At 40.0% G+C, this 18,387-nt stretch overlaps 1 protein-coding gene across 10 annotated transcripts in view; it reads left to right on the top strand.

Annotated features, from left to right (window-relative positions):
- LOC122821360 (A-agglutinin anchorage subunit-like) overlaps positions 1–10,729 on the top strand; it is a 31,005-nt gene extending 20,276 nt beyond the window's left edge. For 2 of the 10 annotated variants that reach the window (XM_044099193.1, XM_044099194.1), the window contains exons 9-13: positions 1,349–2,029; positions 3,449–3,472; positions 3,955–4,026; positions 4,116–4,225; positions 5,184–10,729. In XM_044099193.1, coding sequence (XP_043955128.1) covers positions 1,349–2,029; positions 3,449–3,472; positions 3,955–4,026; positions 4,116–4,225; positions 5,184–5,276 — 980 coding nt within the window. In that variant the 3' untranslated portion in view covers positions 5,277–10,729. Of the gene's footprint in view, positions 1–1,348; positions 3,473–3,954; positions 4,027–4,115; positions 4,226–5,183 lie in introns of those variants that run through there. The other 8 variants (XM_044099202.1, XM_044099201.1, XM_044099200.1 and 5 more) reach the window with 6 other exon arrangements.
- Positions 10,730–18,387: the final 7,658 nt, after the last annotated feature.

Genomic DNA, 18,387 nt, shown 5'->3' with positions numbered 1-18,387 from the left:
TTGTATTCAATATTTAACTGTGGCTCATTTTATGCAAAAAAAAAAAACAAAAAACAAACCCAAAAACATTTTCCTAATTTTTTATTCCATTAACTAATTTGTCCACCATTTGTTCACTGACTGTTTAATTTTTTGTAATTTCTTGATGTTTCTTCCTGGTTATTTGTTTTTTTCAAGCATTAAATTTGCTCACAAGCCTTCAATAGTCACTGAAACACTGATCAGGCATAACAGTATTATCATTGTTGGTAACTAGGAATCACTCCGCGTCTCTTCTGACTAAATGCTATGCCAGGGAAATCTCTACTAAAAGTTGACATCAAAGTCAGTTTGATAACTCTATCAGAGCCCCTAAACTTGTTTTAAAAATAAATTTGAACTTGTTCACCAAAGGAAACGTGAGCATTGTGAAAATGCAACTTTTGTTTCGAGTCTCTGAAAACTCTACAAGCTAGATCCCACAATAACAACATCAACAAAAGCTTCTTTTTCTGCCCTTACGTTCCAGCGAATGTTTATAGAAATGAAAATAAAGTAGAAAGTCAAGGATTCGCATTCTTTCCTTGAAGCTTAAAAACTCAGTTGTTCCTTGTTTCCACTGAGTTGACATTTTTCTACTGCTTATTCGGAGTCCAGCTGTGGAAACCATGGGGACAAACCGCTAAACCAAAGCACTTCAAGGCACGAATCAGACGCAAGACAATGATTTCTGGTGCTTTCCTTCTTTGGTAAATGGATGCAGTTTGGAACCACCAGGACATTTCCTGGGGCTGAAGGATCCTAGGAGGAGGGTCCTGTCCAGAGAGACTAACCAAAAACCAGAAGCTCACTTGCGGAAGGGCAACCAGCTCTGCAGCAGCAACCAGGAGGCTGGGATAACTCACAGAGAGTCTTGTCTGTAGAGTAAGTGGAAGGAAATGATTTAGAAACCCACAGAGAAACCTACGTCCTGTAGACTGTGGTCACTAAACCCACAGAGAATCCCTGGAGGTCACTCTTTTACCAGCCACCTTTACATTTGGAGGACAAAGGAAGAAGCTTTCAAACCCTAGAACACCAAACTGTGTAATTTGGAATTGCCAGGCTCATGATGTGAGGTTGTCTTGGTTACTTTTGTCACCATCATCATCATCATCGTCATCTTCAGTAAAAACAGTGTAGTCCCAGGCTGTCTCTGTGTGAAAACTTACTGTTAAGAGTTTGTTACAGCTATGATGTTTACGAAAGTTAACCCTGACTTTCATGTGGTTCAGTGTATCTTTACATTTTGGACACATTCTTTATTTGAATCTTTATCATTTACTCTCAGCTTATATCTTAGAACTTACTGAAATGTTTGTAATTTTAGATGGAACATCTGCAGGAGCCCCATCAACATCTCCACCAACCACGACCACATTAACTCCGACCACTACATCCACAATATGTACCCCATCTACATCAACGTCACGTAAAACAACTTCATTGACAACATCTTCAACAACCACGTCAACATCATCTAGCACAACTACATCGACAACATCCAGCCCAACTTCGTCAATGTCACCTAGAACAACTATGTCGACAACAACTACGTTAAAGTCACTTAGTAGGACTACGTCAACAAGATCGCCAACAAGTACGTCAACGTCAGGTAGGACAACTACGTTGACAGCATCTCCACCAACCACGTCCGCATTAACTCCGACCACTACATCCACAATATCTACCCCGACTAAATCAACGTCACGCAACACAACTTCACTGACAACATCTTCAACAACCACATCAACGTCACCTACGACAACTACATCCACAACATCCAGCCCAACTTCGTCAATGTCACCTACGACAACTACATCCACAACATCCAGCCCAACTTCGTCAATGTCACCTAGGACAACTGCGTCAACAAGATCGCTGACAACTACGTCAAGATCATCTTTAACAACACGGTCAACAGCTAAAGGACAAACACAATGGTCAAATACAACAACACGGCGGTCACCAATGACCGTTAAACCTTGTTTGGCATGCCATTGCGAAAGTGGTAAGATGATCCACTTTATTTGGTCATTTCATTGCTGGAAAAGATTCTTTGATGATTTTTAATAACTCTGCTTGCAAACTCTGCCTTTACCTTGTGACCAGCACTGCCAGTCCAACTGGTTTATGGCTATGCAGCCACGTACACTACAGACACCGCGTACTCTGACACCTTTCTATTCGGACCAGAATTAAGTCCTTCAGCAATTATAGCAGCAAAACGTATGTGTCGATTTGCGACCCCAGCTTCACCACTGTTCTTTCTTTGGAACAGTTTTGATAGATAGTGACCATTTCATGGCAGGAACCCCTCAGGAGAGCGGAGGTTTTGGAGATGTTCGCACCCAGTCACCTTACTCACACCTTAAGGACAAAAATGTTCACCCGTTGCCTAAAATAGTATGTCCCACCCAATGTGAAGTACCGAGGCCTGATGAGTGTTATTCACCTTATTTACAAGTGGTCATAATGTTATGCCTGATCACCCATTTCATCAAATTTTGTTTTCTGATGGTTATCTGTACATCTATGCAAAACAATCATCAGATTTGTCACAAAAAACTAGACTTATACAGCTACAAGAACAACAACAGAAGGTTTCGTCTTTTTAATGTTTCTAGTACATTTGACTAGTATTACTGCAACTTAGGAGTAAAATATTAAATTTAGACTCTCAACATAAAACTAATATTTTTATTTATTTATTTAAGGTGTTATTAAACATTTCATCTTCTGTCATGCATCAAAGTAGGATGTGATTCATCCCATATTTACAAGATTTTGACGTTACAGAACGATAACTTCATGTAAATTGTAAATGACATCAAAGTACACCGTGCATCCAGAAAGTATTCAGAGAACTGCACTTTTTCCACATGTTGTGTGGAAACGTTATTCCGGAAGAAAGTATTTGAGTCTTCTGACATACGGGCCTCAGACAGGCGAGTGTGTGGCTTTTCAAGTCAAGTCCAATCAGTTGAAGTTACCACAGTTGGACTCCGTTTCAGTTTAGAAACATCTCAAGGTGGAAACAGCTCAGTTTTGACCTTCAGAGTCAAATCCCCACAACCCACATGGGGAGGCCTTGGTCCTCAGCTCGGCCAACATGACCTGGGCTGTCTTCCCTCTCTTGTTGCCTACTTTTCTGTCCTGGCACTTTTAGGTGGAGGCTACTAGAGCCACACACACACACACAGATATATATATATGTCCATATTCACGCTGAATGAGTTCTACCTTGCACATTTGTTGTGAACTGTACCCTGATTTTACTTAAATTGCCCAATAGAAGAGACGATTATGCATTTTTTTCATTGCTTATTTTTCCACTGATTACATGTTATGCATAAATAAATTTCATAATGTCATTAATAAGCTTGCTTAAAATTCTAACATTATTGTTTTCTGTTTTTGTCATTTCCAGGGCCTAGTATGGGTTGGAGAACAGGTGAGCTGTCAATGTCTTTGCAAAAAAAAAAAAATCAAAAGAAAAACACAAATTTAAACATCACTAGAAATGCTGTGGGTTTTTTTTTCTTTCCTTTCTAGTAACTTTCATTTAAAAAAAAAAAAACAAAAAAAAAAACATATTGTGTGTTTTCTGTCCGGGGAAAGTGGAATAGTTGTTTATGTTCTGTGAATTTCTATGTAGTTCGTGGTTACACCTTACATAATTGTTGTGAAGATTAAGCTAATTTTAGTTCAAAAGTCTAATATTTTCTCACTGCTAATTGAGAAAATATTTCTAATAGTTCGTGAGAAAGCATTTTTGGAAAGAAAATAAAAACAAGAAAAACACTAAATTAATCAATGTCAATAAAACTGCGAGGGATCTTTTTTTTTTCTTACAATTAGCTGAATTTTATTTCGAAACGTATTTTCATGATTTGTTTCCAGGGAAAGTCAAATATTCTATGAACTCTTTCGTAGCCTCCATGTGCTCATCGTGCAAAATCTCTGTCTGCACAGGCTCGACAACAGAAACATCAGCACCACTCACAGGTAAAGTGTTTTCGTTGCTGCTACATCTACACATGCAGAACGGAGTCGATTTGCATGACAACCACTCTCCGATCTCTTCATGAAACCAGGGCAAACCGCCTCCATCCTGGTGGCGTTGATACTGTCCATCATCGGTAACCTCATGCAGGGGCTCAACTCTTTCCTGCAGAAGCGGAGACTCAAGAAGCAGAAGGAGATGGTGAGCCTGAGCGCTGATCCCCAACGAAAAACACACATTCACGCTTCAGCCTGCGACCCAAAAATGAACAGTGCCGGAGACAGGCTGCCAATAGGGCACATGACATATACTTTTTAATATTGCAATTATTAAAAATATTGAGTATGACTTCAAAATTCACTAGAGAACAGCGCATCTCGTGTAACAGGATGAGTTTTGTGTCAGATATATATTTACATTTGTTTCTTAGGAGGGTTTGGTTGTGATATAAGTGAACCTCCGAGCTCTTAAGAAGGGGAAGGGGGGGCAGCTTAACTCAGCTGGCAGAGCTAAACTGGTTGGCCAACAATTTGGCATGAAAGGCGATAAATACATTCCAGCGCTATGGAAACACCTTCCCATTCCAACCTCTGACAAAGCTGCTTTATGCAGCTGAGCTTGATTATATGCAGAGCCACAAAAACATGCTGAGCTTGCAGAGCCAACAGGAGTTTCATTCAAAGAGGGAACCATCTGGTAGCATATTTGAAAGAAAAATAAATGGATAGACTGGAGAGCTGAAACTTCATCAGGCTGGCTGCCACTGCTCTTACCGGTATTTCTTTTTCTTTCAAACTGCACATTTTTTTGGCGTGCGAAATAATATAAATGAGAGGAATATATTTCCAACACCTTAAACTGACACACAGGCTTGTCTAAACATGGTTGGAGTAAAGCGCCGTTGTTGTATCTGTGATCATATCTAATATATAAAAACAAATTTCAATTAAAAGGATTCAAAACATAGTTTAACAAAGACTTTTTCTCTTTTGGACTGTTTGGTGTTACATATCCACAGTGGCTAGTTTTATACATTTCACCAACAAACCTCGCTGCGTCTTACTGAAGTTTTTACATGTCCGACTGTATAAAACGTGTATAAACCTGTCGCTTTTAACACACTGACACTTTCTGTCTTTCCTCTTATCTTCTCTTGCAGAGCGTCGAACACATCTCCCTGAATGCAGACGCAACGGCGGCAGAAGAAAGCCCAGAGAAAAGCTTAGGTTACTCGAACGACACTGTGCTTTGAAGACCAAACTCATGACCTCGCTTCATCAAACTCTTCACAGGCAACTCTTTTCCTGGATGAACTGTTTGTCGCAGAATGAAGACATGAGCCTCTAGATCATTTTGTCCACCAAACACAAACAAAAAAAGTCCAAGACATGAGAGGAGACGTTGCAGGCAGCTGCGTTGGTCACAGAGTCTGCTGGCTGAACTCCAGCAACACAGGTCACATCACTCCATTTGACTGAACACAGGCTGAGGCATTTATGTGTTTGTGTTCCTCCCATGACGCTCAGTGATGTGAACGCTCTTCTTATTAGAAGAACCAATAACTGAATGTAATGTTTGAGTAGGAACCTCCGGTGCACTGAACTGTATTGCATTGACCGTACAGTACCTGGTGAAAGTATTCAGACCTGTTGGACCATTTTCCCTGTGTTGTTGTTGTGCGACTGCCACAAACCGTAAACTATTTTAGTGGGATGTTGTCTTTTTACACCAGCACAGGGAGGAATTCACTTGTTTTACACGGAAAGCCCTTAAAACTGCTCAGTACTGAAGTTCTGCCAAAAATTCTTTTACAACCTCCTTAAAGTTGTCAGGACTGATTACATGTAATGAACTCCAGCCACGTTTTTAAACAAATATCACCAGAAACGTGTTCCTCACCATAAAATGGTATTTTTCCCCATGTGCCAAGGATTTTAAAGCTGAATTTGGATCTCATTAGACTAGAGCACCATCTTCCACAGGTTTACTAGCTTGTCAACCCGCGACGTTATTCCCTACGGAGTAGCTTGGTGAAAAGCAGCATGTTGTTGTTCTACGGTTTAAACAGTTGGATCGGATTTTATTCAGTATGGACGTGACATTTGTAATGCACCTGCTGGATCGTGAAGGAAGAGATTATTTGCTCTATAAATAACTCCCCCTCCCCACTGCCAAAAGAGAAGTCAAAGCCAAACGACATCAGCAATAAGATGTCTTAAAGTTTCCTCTTGCTTCAACTTTAATTGCTCAATATTTGGAATAGTGGCCAACACAGACTCAACCATTTTGTTGACTTCCTCCACTCCCATATGTAGAATACAATTCAAAAACGGCACAAAACCGCGACATCATTGTTCGCAACTCAACTTCTGTTCACCGATTGGATGAACCGCCTCCTGGGAAATCAAACTCAAGGGGAGAAATCCCAGACATACCATTGAAGGGAGATGAGAAGATGCAGCGCTAGCTACTCTTGCGCTAGCTATACGCTGGCGCTAGCTACTGCTGGCCAACTACTGGCTAACTAGCTATCATGGCTACTACTTCGCTAGCTTTAGCGCTAGCGTTCTACATAAAAAAAGCCCAACTGTCCTCATTGATGTTTGATGTACATGTAAACCTGACATGTCAAACATTTCAAAGGGTAAGAATACTTTTGCTAGGTACCATCAAAATTCTAAAGGGGAAATTTTGAATATCTAAGTTTCACTTGAAACTCTGCGCACCGAGGAGAAGTTTGTGGTGTTGTGAGATTCCACAGCATCATTGTGCTTCCAGGAAGTGTGAAATCTGACCTCTGACGTGCTGTCCATCATCAGAATGGGATTTCATCTGATGGTCTAAATGTAAGCCATGCTTACAGCTCCCACATATGAAGGTAGGGACTTGAACCTGACGCACTGTCTTGTGTTTTCGACTCCTACCTTTAAGTTCAGAAAGAAGTAGTTCTTGAAATACTTCCCTGCTGTGTTGATGACGACCTTCAGCCACAAAAGCATTGAAGCTGCTTCCACCGCGTTAAAATTGGCGGCAGCAATTTGGATAAAGAAAACTGTGACAAAGTGAGAGACGAGGTAGAAAATATTTGTGAGCCCACTGAGAAAGTGAATCCGGCTAGCTGTTGATGGGAACTAACTGCCTAGCTTCTATCAGCTAATCCTAGCCAAAACCTGGATGCAACCTATTAGTACTAAACCAAAGTGGTAACTTTTTATTTCTTTTGGGCTTCATTTAAACACTGTTTTAAAATGTGAATCACCCAGATTGATGAGATTTGAACTGAAATGTCTTAGTTTACCAAAAGAGCTCACATTTATGAAGCTGGGGGGTTTCTGTGTGTGTGGAAAAAAAATCCCAAATCTCCATGTTATAAGCTGGATGTGTCGTTGCATCCCTAGAAAGAGAAAAGGTGATGCTTTTCTAGCCGACTTCTCATGAGTGTGTTTACTACTGGTGTAGAGAGGCTGTCAAATACAGCAACTGTAGAGCTTAAAATGTTGTGAAAGAAGTTTGTAAATGTGTACAGTGTTTAAGTTTATGCAATTTAAAAAAAGAGATTTTTATTTTTAAAGTCAATATATTAAGTTTTGAATCTATACCTTTCAAAATTATCCATTTGGAAAGCTCTATTGTCGTTGCCATTGTTGTTGTTTTGTTTTTTTAACATTGAAAATGTTGCTAACCAAAGAGGAAATACATATGTTGTGAAAAGTACGTCAACTCAAAGTTTCCTTGCTACCCTTCTGCTTGCGTTGTCACGAGGGATACAGAGTGTGGAAATGCTAATATGGTTGGTTGTGATTTGGCAAACGTGTAAAAAAACGATTTTTCAACAAAAACAAAACAAAAAAAAGAAAGCTTATGTGTATATATTTTGTGACCTTATTTATTTCTTTCCGTCTTTGAAAGTGCAGCTGCAGTTTGAGTCATTCAACAGAATTCTGCTGAATTATCCTTCGGTTGGACAACCGGTGGGAGTTTGCTAATCAGGTTTTGGTCAGTTTTCAGACAGCTTATTGAAAGCTACAACCACATGTTTTTGTTTTGTTTCTTTTTTACTTTTTTTTTTTTTTTTTTTCTTTACGGGGACTCGTTGTGATAGACCAGGGGTCACCAACGCGGTGCCCGCAGGTGACCTTGTCAGTCGCCCGCGGAGCAAGTTCTAAAAATAGCCACTATCATTAGGGAGCACTGTCAAAGAAATTATTTAATTTAATGTTTTTACATTGAATTAATAACATTTGTTTATATTTAGATTTTTAAAAAAAAAGTTGATTATAAAAAACGTTTAAAATAAATTGCTTGATGCATAAAACTCTTTTCTATAGTTAAAGTTCAGAACTGCGCAGACACCTGCAAGATTTTATCGGAGGGCAGCAGCGCCTGCAGCTGTACGGCTGGACCCAGTCTGCCTACCTTAAGATTTTCCTTGAAGTAAAAAAAGAAAAGAATAATTTCTGATATTTTTATTATCGAACCCTCTTTACAATTAACAAAATTGTGGAGAAAAAAAAAGATCCTCTGTGTCAAAACATCTTGTATGTAGCGCATATCTGACTGTGTGCTAAAATTTTATTGGTCAGTTTGCTTTTGTTTATTTGGCAGCTTGGCCCTTTTTCTGTTAGCATAAAATGAATGAGCAGTTTGAACCTCCCGTAGATCTAAGAGCGGTTTGGATCCCAGCAGATCTTTTTACCGTGTCGGTTCTGGCGGGTCGCCTGTTTATGAACTGCTTTTTCCCGAACTGGAGAGCTGATGGGTCACCTGTTAACTGACATCTGCTGCTCTTCCTGAGCGTCGCGCTAAGACTCTGGGTTAAACTATTTAATCTAGTCGAAACGTTCCACAATTAATCAAACATTGTTGCTTCACTTTCTCCTCCTTTGGACTCTGACACCACCTGAACCTGGAATCAACATCCTCCTCTTTCCGTGGATCTACCAGTAGGCTTCACTTCCATGTCTTTATTATTTAGCATCGTTTGTGTTAAAAAAACAAAGAAAAAAAAAGGGTGCGCTGTTTAGTGGTTTAGGTTTGTGCAACGCTCACGTGATGGAGAGGTGTTCTATTGCAGGTCAGGTGCAGTGATAGCTTTGTACCTTCCGATCTGTCAGAAATTTTTTTTCTACATCTGCTGGTGTCAGCCAACAGGTGACCCGTCAGCTTCTAAGTTCGTGAAACTACAAAAAAAAAAAAAAACAACTAATAAACCGGCGACCTGCCAGAACTGTAAAAAGCTCAGGCGGGATCTTAGAACTACGGGAGATTCAAACTCCATTCATCATTTTTAGTTTACAGAAAAATTAAACTGACCAATAAGATTTAGGCTTTGGCTGCCCTTTGACCCCCAGAGTCTCACACTGATGTGCGCTGCATGTTTTGGCAAAAATCTTTTTCTTCTCTCCACAATTTTGTTGATACTAAAGAGGGTTGGATAATAAAAAAATAATAAAAATACAATAACTTTTCTTTCCTTTTTTTTATTTAAGGGAAAATCTCTCAGTGCCTACAGCTGTTCAGCTGCAACAATCCAGACTCTCAGTCACTTGTGGGCAATTTAGAATCACACAGAAAAGCTCCAAAAGGGAATCAAACTTAAAACTCTGAACTAAGAACTTCTGATCACATAATAGCAATTAACCATATCTGCCATGGTAAATTATTACTGATAACTATTGTCAGTAGTCCCTAACATTAATATGATCAAGCAGCATGTAATCATATATACATATATGTATTATTGTTATAAAGGCTGAGCCAAGAATATTGATGTCTGTATCAAACCAGTAGCCCTTCGTGTTGCTCTGGACCCGTGAAGCAGCTCCCAGTCTCTAAAAGGTTTGGTGACCCCTGTGATAGACCAACCTAAAGGAATTTATACCTGTAAAGTGAAAAAAAACAACAACATAGAAACAGGTTTTTTGCTGGTTTTTTTTACAGATTAAAAATGCAAACATTAAACATTTGAATCAATGTTTTCATTCCACCAGCCTTCAATAGAGTCTCAACTTCACGTCTCTTCAGGTCAGTCTGCACCAGCTACGTAAAGCTGGGATTATATTATCCAAAATGCCTTTTGAAGGAAGTGTGGTGCGTATTATATGCACACCACACTTTTCAGGTTCTTATTTTTTAAATATAAAAAAATAATAATAATAAGATAAAATGCTTGTGCAACTTGTGTCAGTCTATGGAATAAAATCCCAAGACAAAATACACGGAGGTTTATGGATGCTACACAGAGGCAGCTTGTTTGTGCAGCTCTTCTTTGTACTGGAGATTTAAACTGTTGTTATTGCTGAACGTGAATCTCTGAAATGCTGACTCTCGGCTCAAAGAGGAACGCTTTGCTCGGTTTACGCCTCAAGCTGGTTTGCAGAAAAAAAGGTGAAGCCACTTGTGTGACGGCTCGGCTGTGACAGAAAGAACTGAACCGTCTGTCAGCTGGGTCAACTGTACAGATGTGCATCGATGCAACTTTAATCCTTCAGATTATAATTTCAGTGCTTCGTTTTAAAGATGCTTTGTTGTTTCAAAATGGTTCTATTAGAAAGCGGAGCGGCGAAGCTTCCAGCGCAACAGTATTTGTGTGATCAAGCCTCGGTTTGTTTTTATTATTATTATTTTTTTATGACCTTTTGTGGAAGCATGGATTGGTTTTACAAGCATAAAGGATCTATAAAATACAGGTACTCAACAAACAAACCACGTGTCGTCTTCTGTCTGTTCAGCGTCTGGCTTTACTGGTTTTCCTTCTTTTTCTTCTTTTTCTTTTCCTTACAACAGAAGCACACGTTTTCAGCTCACGCGTTTTTAACATCATTCTGCATGCGCCCTGGGAGTGCGTTAGTGTCAGCAGCCACAAGAAGACATTCAGAGTGCTTCACTTTTTACACCGTTTTGGGTTTCTTTCTTATTCCGAAATCACTTTTTCCTCAAAATTCCGCACACTGGGAATTATTAGTTTGTGAGGAAACTAATAACTAGTTTGTCCTTCAAACAAATCTTCTTCTGTTAAAGTAACAAAACGGATTTTAATTGGTTAAAACCTTTAAAAAATAAAAATCACTCTAAATTGTGAAAAAACTGATTTTTTTTTATTTTATTGTCAGTTTCATGTATTTTCCAGACATATAGTGATATTTTATAGCACAATTACGTAACTATGTTACCGTCAGTTGTTAGGAAAATGCCAAAAATATCAAACATGACTTAAAGGAAATTTGACTTCATAAATTGACACCTTGAAATTGGGCCTCTGTCTCTTTAAGAAACTCCTGTTCCTTCAGGAAGTCATCACAACATGGCTCCTCTATTAACCCTTCAAAAGGGTTAATAGTCAACAGGAACAAACGTACATAGGATGTTTCACTGAGAAGTAGTTCCTATAACAGATGAGCACTTCCACCAGTTGTTTGCTAATAGCTGCTGGCTAGTCTGAAGGAGCAGAGTGGGCTTCTAGAAACGTCTGAAGGATCCATCTGGCAAAGGCTGGGAATTGACATGATTTCTGCTGATCATTTCTGATGTCCAAGTATTCTGTGTCAAATTCCGTGCGAGAAATTTTGCAATCTTCTTTGGAGTAAGGTGGCAACGTAGCAAACTGTGGGAGAGGTCAGGCACAGGGGAAACCTTTCAGCTACACTGCAGTAAAATAACTCATAACATCTTCAGTTCAATTAATGAAAACACCAGAGAATCAAAGTCAACAGGAACAAACGTTTAGACTGACTGATCCATTATTACGGCTGCTCTGATCTCACTTCATCATGTTTCCAGATTAGTGTGCGGCTGTACCTTGATTTATCTTACATTTGACTCTATCATGACTTCTCTTTGTTGGATTTCTCTCTCCTTGTGTGTGTCGACCAGATGTAATTTCAAACAGAATCTGTGAAAAAGTCTCGTTTCAGAAAGAACTGGAGTTTTTACAACATTTGAAATTACAGAATGAATCGAATTAGCGCAATACTTTTGCAGAATCGCAGCTCATGCCTCTCGGGTTCCTCTGCACATCCGCGGCTCAGAACATTCCATCAGATCCTTCGGGATGCAGAGTGAAAACCTTCCAGCTGTTTGCCTCCAACAGTCTTTACAACCAGCTTTCACCTCCCTCTGATGTGGTTCTGAGCGTTGTGCCAGACAATTTCTGGGGCTCAAGTAGCTTTTAAATTGTGAAAGATTTCTTCCACTCCACTTGTGTTGGCTTATCCCTTAAAAGCTTTAGAAGGTATATTAAGGTTGAAGCTATTTTTCCTTCTTGGATTTTAATTGAAGTTCTCTTAGAAGTACTTGTAGTTAATGTGCTTTGAATCGACTTCACTTTATTTTCCATGAATGGGTTCAGAAGTGAGGCTGCACAGTGGCACAGTTGGTAGAGCTGTTGACTTGCAGCAAGAAGGTCCTGGGTTTGATTCCCGGCCCGGGTTCTTTCTGCATGGAGTTTGCATGTTCTCCCTGTGCATGGTGGGTTCTCTCCGGGTTCTCCGGCTTCCTCCCACAGTCCAAAAACATGACTGTCAGGTTGATTGGTCTCTCTAAATTCTCCCTAGGTGTGAGTGTGTGTGTGAATGGTTGTGTCCTGTATGTCTCTATGTTGCCCTGCGACAGACTGGTGACCTGTCCAGGGTGAACCCCGCCTCTCGCCTGGAACGTAGCTGGAGAGGAACCAGCAACCCTCCTGACCCCATTAGGGACAAGGATGAACAGGAAATGGATGGATGGATTCAGAAGTTCATTTTTAGCATGGCAAAGTTTTGCAGGGTTTATGAAAAATGAAGGTCAACGTTTTAAAACACTGACTCTTTACCTATTGAACATTTGACATGTGTTACTGTTTTTGACATAAGCACAAATAAAATCTAAAAAGTGAGCGTGTCTCCAACCATCCTCAGGGCATTTTCTGCTCAGGCTTGTTCATAAATACCTCATGAATGCATTCAATCTTTTATCTTGTCTGAGATCCAGGGCAGCTGCTCTGACAGGAAGATCATCTGACTGATTGGGGAAAAAAATGTAATCGCTCTCATTGCCTAGGCAGCAAACATGAAAATTCTAAAAAACTAAAGAAATCAAGAGTTCAGTCGTGCATCCCACCAGGTGTGATGCTGACCACGACAGCGTCACAAATGCTGTCACCTGTTGTCACCAGCCAGCTGTCACACACTGTTAAAGTTTAAAGTCTGTGCAGAAAGGCTTTCGTTAGAAGTCCAACATTTGGGGGCGACGGTGGAAGGTGGGTTGTCGGTCTGACTCAGGTGAAGCCTGACTCTGTCTTTGTGTCTAAGACAAATGTCGTAAAAACTCCAGTTGTTTCTGAAACTCCACCTTCAGGAAGTCATCACAACCCCTCTTCTAAACCTTTACCAACATTTTTACCAGCGTTGCTCCGAGAAGCATCTCCCATAATGAGCTCAGCAGGTGTTCGCTAATTGCTGCTGGCTAGTCTGAAGGAGCTGAGTGGGGCAGAAGCTCGGAAACTGCAGCTCAGAGGAGGAGATTCGTCCTCGAAGGCGGGGCTAGGTCCACCGATGCATCTTGCACAGCTCAATGGTTGCCATGGAGATTAAAGGATTTCTCAAACATAAATGAAAGAATCAAAGCAACACTCCAGGTCTGGTTTTGGAGAAGGAATAACCTCATAGCATGACGTAAAGCTCAACCCCTCTAGCAAAATCCTTTACGATCTTAAAGGATTTTGCTACCTTTAAGATCGTAACAAAATCCCAAGCGATGCCATTTTGAGGCTCAGTAGAGGATTCCAAGGGATTTCTCTGTTTGTTTCATCCATCGCGGTTTGAACCAATGAAAGTCCAAAGAGTTTTTTCCAGTTTCAGCTGCCTTCTCTATCAGCCTGGGAAGAATCCATTTCTGTGCCTTTGAGTTTCTACCAGTTTCACACCTCAGTGATGATGAACGAAGGTATCTCTAGAACCCAACGACTGAGTAGTTTTCTCGGTTTAGTCGTCCTTTATATGTTCCTTTTACGATGTCTAAGGTCATGTCCTTATATAATGTAATAAGCACTCAGAGTTTTTTTTTTGTACATATAACAATGAAGCTGTGGATATATTTATTACTTTAAAACATCTCCAATCCCAACATGTCACAGCAGTTTATGTCAACATTATCTTATGCATGTACAATCTGACGGAGTTGATGTCACGCTCTGAGCGAAGGTGTTTTGGGACGTTTTGGGTCCAACCATTCATATACAAGTCATTTTGAAACAACCAAAGCATTTTGATGTTGTAATTGAAACAAGACCCTATGGCTTTGGCCTCTTTCATCAGAATATTTCACTCTGCCATAAAGGACCGAGTGTATGATTAAAAAATTTGTCTCCAATTCTGTCAGATTTCAGTCCAATCAATAAACCACGGGGAGTGCAACCTAACCGGACTCACAAGATCTGACATCTGTTTTCCTTTGCTTTTTGTTTTTTTGTTCTTTTCATTTGCTCTTCAGCTCTGTTTACCACTGTTTATCCAAAAGAGTCATGATTTAGCAAGACTGCAGCGGAGAAGATGGAAACAACATGGGTGTCAAGTGAAATAATAATTTATTTATTTTTTTCAAAAGCAAAGTTACTTTTTGGATAGTCGAACCTTGGATTTGGTCCAACGGAGGATCCTGACAGTTGTCAGTTGTTATTCTAAGTTTAACAAGTCTGATGTTCTACATGTCCTCCGTTTTGCACGATCAATTCCCGTGCAAAACACATCAGGCCGGGAAAAAAAACCCAGAGAGAGACAAGTCGGGACCAGCAGGGTAATACTGTAAATGATAGAAATTATGTCAAACATTGATTAGACTGCCAGTGTGATATACAGCACTGTGTTGTTCCCAAAACACACAAAAAAAAAAACCAGAATGAAATTTTAATGATCTCCTCATTCCCTTCTCCCAACGTGTTTCTCCTTGTTTCTGTTCGAGCTTTAACTTTGCATTGTCAAGCAGTCGTTTGTAGGGTTGATACGACGTAGTATGAGGCATTTGGAATTTGCTCTTGCGTGTGAAATCACAGCGCTGCAATTATGAAAAGAGCAGGTTCCGACAAATAAACAGCTTTGAAGACGTGAACGCTACCTCTGGATCCAGGTGAGATAAGGTAACGCTCATAAATCTGACATGAAAGGGTGCTTAGAGACTGAAAAGCTTATCAAATCCATTCATTTGAATTATTGGCTATTTTAGCTAAATCATGTCGAATGTTACACTGGCAGTCAGGCAAAAGCAGAGAGAAATAAAAGGGCTTAAACGGAGGTGTGTATTTGCAAACATTATAAATGTAGGTGATTATTAGCAGGTTGTACTGAGGAGGACTGGCTGGGAAAATGGCACCAGGAGAACACCGTGAATACCAGGGATACACGAGTCAGTGTGTTTTCAGTCTGGTAGAACTCGGTTCGATTGGGGAGCAAAATTGCAACACCTGCTCCGTTTTCAGCTGACGCACGTCTGTGACGAAATGATCCGAAACCCTTTGAAAAACCTGTGAGCCTCCTAAACCTGCGTATTCATCACCGTACCAAGCAGCAAAACCAGGAATGGTTTTCACAACGACCAACTCCCGGACCGGATCAGAATGTTTTACTGCAACGTAGTAAAACATCACGGATGTCCTTTTCCTTTTCAAATAAACAACTTTCCAGATGTTCCAAATGATTAGAAACAGGATCCAAAAGAAGACACGTCTTCAGAAAACCAGACCTCGTACTTTTTGCTCTTGTTTCTCAATTCCAGTTGGAATAACACTGTATATTCTATTCTGCCTGTTGCAGACGGAGTCCAATTTTTGCATCTGAAAATAGCTAAAATGACACGTTCCCTGATGTAAATATTTCACTTCAACACTCCACTGGGGCTCCCAGCTCTCTGAGGCCAGCGCTAGCCTCTTCCTGTCTGATTTTGTCAACCCAATCACAGCCCTGATTGCTTCCTGAAAGCCTTCAGCTGTTTAAGTCAGAAATGTCAAGCTCCAATACTGCTGCTAAAGTCAAGCTTAACAACAGTTTAGATTATCTTGTTCTTTTCAACCACATCAAAGGAAAAGTGTGCAGAGAGACGGAGATGGTCACACCGATTACTGGGTAGTCATTAGTGGAAATCACACTGGGGTCTCACACTGGGTGGTAAAGATGAAAAGAGGCAGAATGTTTTCTAAATAATCACAACGCAAATAATCTGAAGTTGTGCTCCACTGAAATATCTGCAGACAGGAGAATCCAACAACCGTAAATAAGGAGGTATCCACTGTATATCTGCTAACTTCTGCTGATCTTTCTTGGCACAAGAGTTTCAGTCCATTAAGATTGATACGTTCCAATACGTTCCAAGTCCCACAAAATATTCTGTGCTGGGTCTACATTTGTCTTGAACTGGATCAGTTTATACTATTAAGTTTATATCCAAATTGTTCTTTTGTATTGCTGGCTGGACGGTTAAAGTGAGTGCTCTGGTCAAAGTAAAGCTCTTCCTCAGTCTTTTGCACCATTTCGTAGGTTTTCTTCCAGTATTGTTCTCTGTCTAACTCCAATGATCTTCTCATCAACTCAGATCAATTGCCCTGTCCCGGATCACAAAAGCCCTTCTGACACCATAATTCTGCCACCACCATGTTTATATGGAGGTGAAGAGGATGCAGTTCGTCACTTCCTGAATTTTTGCCTGCTGTGTTTGAGAGAGGGGTTGGGTTTAAGACTGAGGTATTGGTGAAGTTTGGAATAGGTTTAGGGTTATTCAGGTACCAGTAATGGTTTGGGTTAGAATATGGAAATGAAAAATGATACAAAGTCTTTGTGAAGATAAAATGATGTAATCAATCAAATCAAATTTCATTTGTATAGCACATTTCAGCAGCAAGGCATTTCAAAGTGCTTTACATCAAATCAAACACAAAAACACAATGCAACATAGAATCAACAATCAGAACACAACATTAAGTCAGGTTCCGTCAATAATTTGTAATTGATTACGTTTCAAATACAACTCTAAACAAGTGGGTTTTTAGTTGAGATTTAAAGGAAGTCAGTGTTTCAGCTGTTTTACAGTTTTCTGCAAGTTTGTTCCAGATTTGTGGTGCATAGATGCTGAATGCTGCTTCTCCTCGTTTGGTTCTGGTTCGGACGAACACACACATATTTGGGTGTGTTGGTCTGAATATTCAACATCGTTTTGATGTCTTAAACAGACCAGGCTTTTAGCAGAATGATGAAGTTAAAGTCAGAAGTTTTCTCTGCAGTTGAAGCATTTCAGTGTTTAGGGGCGAGGAGGATTTTGTCCCACTATTGCAAGGACGATTGTAAAAATCTACAGTTTTTTTAACGTCAACATCAGACCTACGTTATTCACAAACCAATGTCTAAAAAAATATTCTTGCCCATGATTTGAAAAAAAGGCATGGCGTTTTCCAGGCTCTGAGTTTTTATTTAGCACTAAATATTGGAACATATTTAGTATATTTAGTCATCGATAGGTCGGTTGGTTTGAAACGTTTGTGGGACTAATACAGGCGGAAAGTACAGATGGAAATGTTGCAATTTCATGGACATAAACCCCACAATTAACTTTTATGAGTCAACGTCAGGTGTGGGTTTCATCTCTCCAGGAGCAACATCCAAACACTCTGGGATTGGTAAATCTGGCACCAGATCAGGGCCTTCATGCATTTCACTGAACGCTTTAATTTGTTTCCAGATTGTTTGGCAAAATCCCAAGTAATCGGGGATAGTGGAGCAATTTCTTTATTTTGCAGTCAGGCTGTGTTGCATAATCATCCAGCTAATTTTGTTATGTCTTGAATGAGTGAACATGTAAGTTCAGCCTCTGCCCTTTTTATCCGTGATGCCTTTTTGAGTTTTTTGTTTTTTTCAAAAAAAAAAAAATTTTTTTTATTTTTAATCTGTATGTCAGAATGCCTGTTTGTGCCCCTCAGCAATAATATTTAGCTAAATATAAGTTAGCAAAATAAACTAGTCTGGCTGCCCTCGGTCTAATAATGACTCTCAGAACCTCCATGTTGTTCACACACCGGGTCCATGGTGAGGAGGAGGGGGGCGGATCTGTGTCCTCTAACTATAAAATTATGGGCAAGAATATTTTTTTATACATTGGTTTGTGAATAACGTAGGTCTGATGCTGACGTTAAAAAAAACTGTATATTTTTATAATCGTCCTTGCAATAGTGGGACAAAATCCTCCTCACCCCTAAACACAGAAATGCTTCAGCTGCAGAGAAAACTTCTGACTTTAACTTCATCATTCTGCTAAAAGCCCGGTTCACTACAGGCAGCGTGAGTCGGTCCACCGCCCGGTACCGCCTGCTGACTGTTTGCTCTGCTTCTCATTAACGTTTCTACCAG

This window comes from Gambusia affinis, linkage group LG19, assembly GCF_019740435.1.
Source record: "Gambusia affinis linkage group LG19, SWU_Gaff_1.0, whole genome shotgun sequence".
In the NCBI taxonomy this organism is placed as follows: Eukaryota; Metazoa; Chordata; class Actinopteri; order Cyprinodontiformes; family Poeciliidae; genus Gambusia; species Gambusia affinis.
The sequence above is the reverse complement of the archived record's forward strand: the minus strand, read 5'-3'. Positions and strand labels throughout refer to the sequence as shown.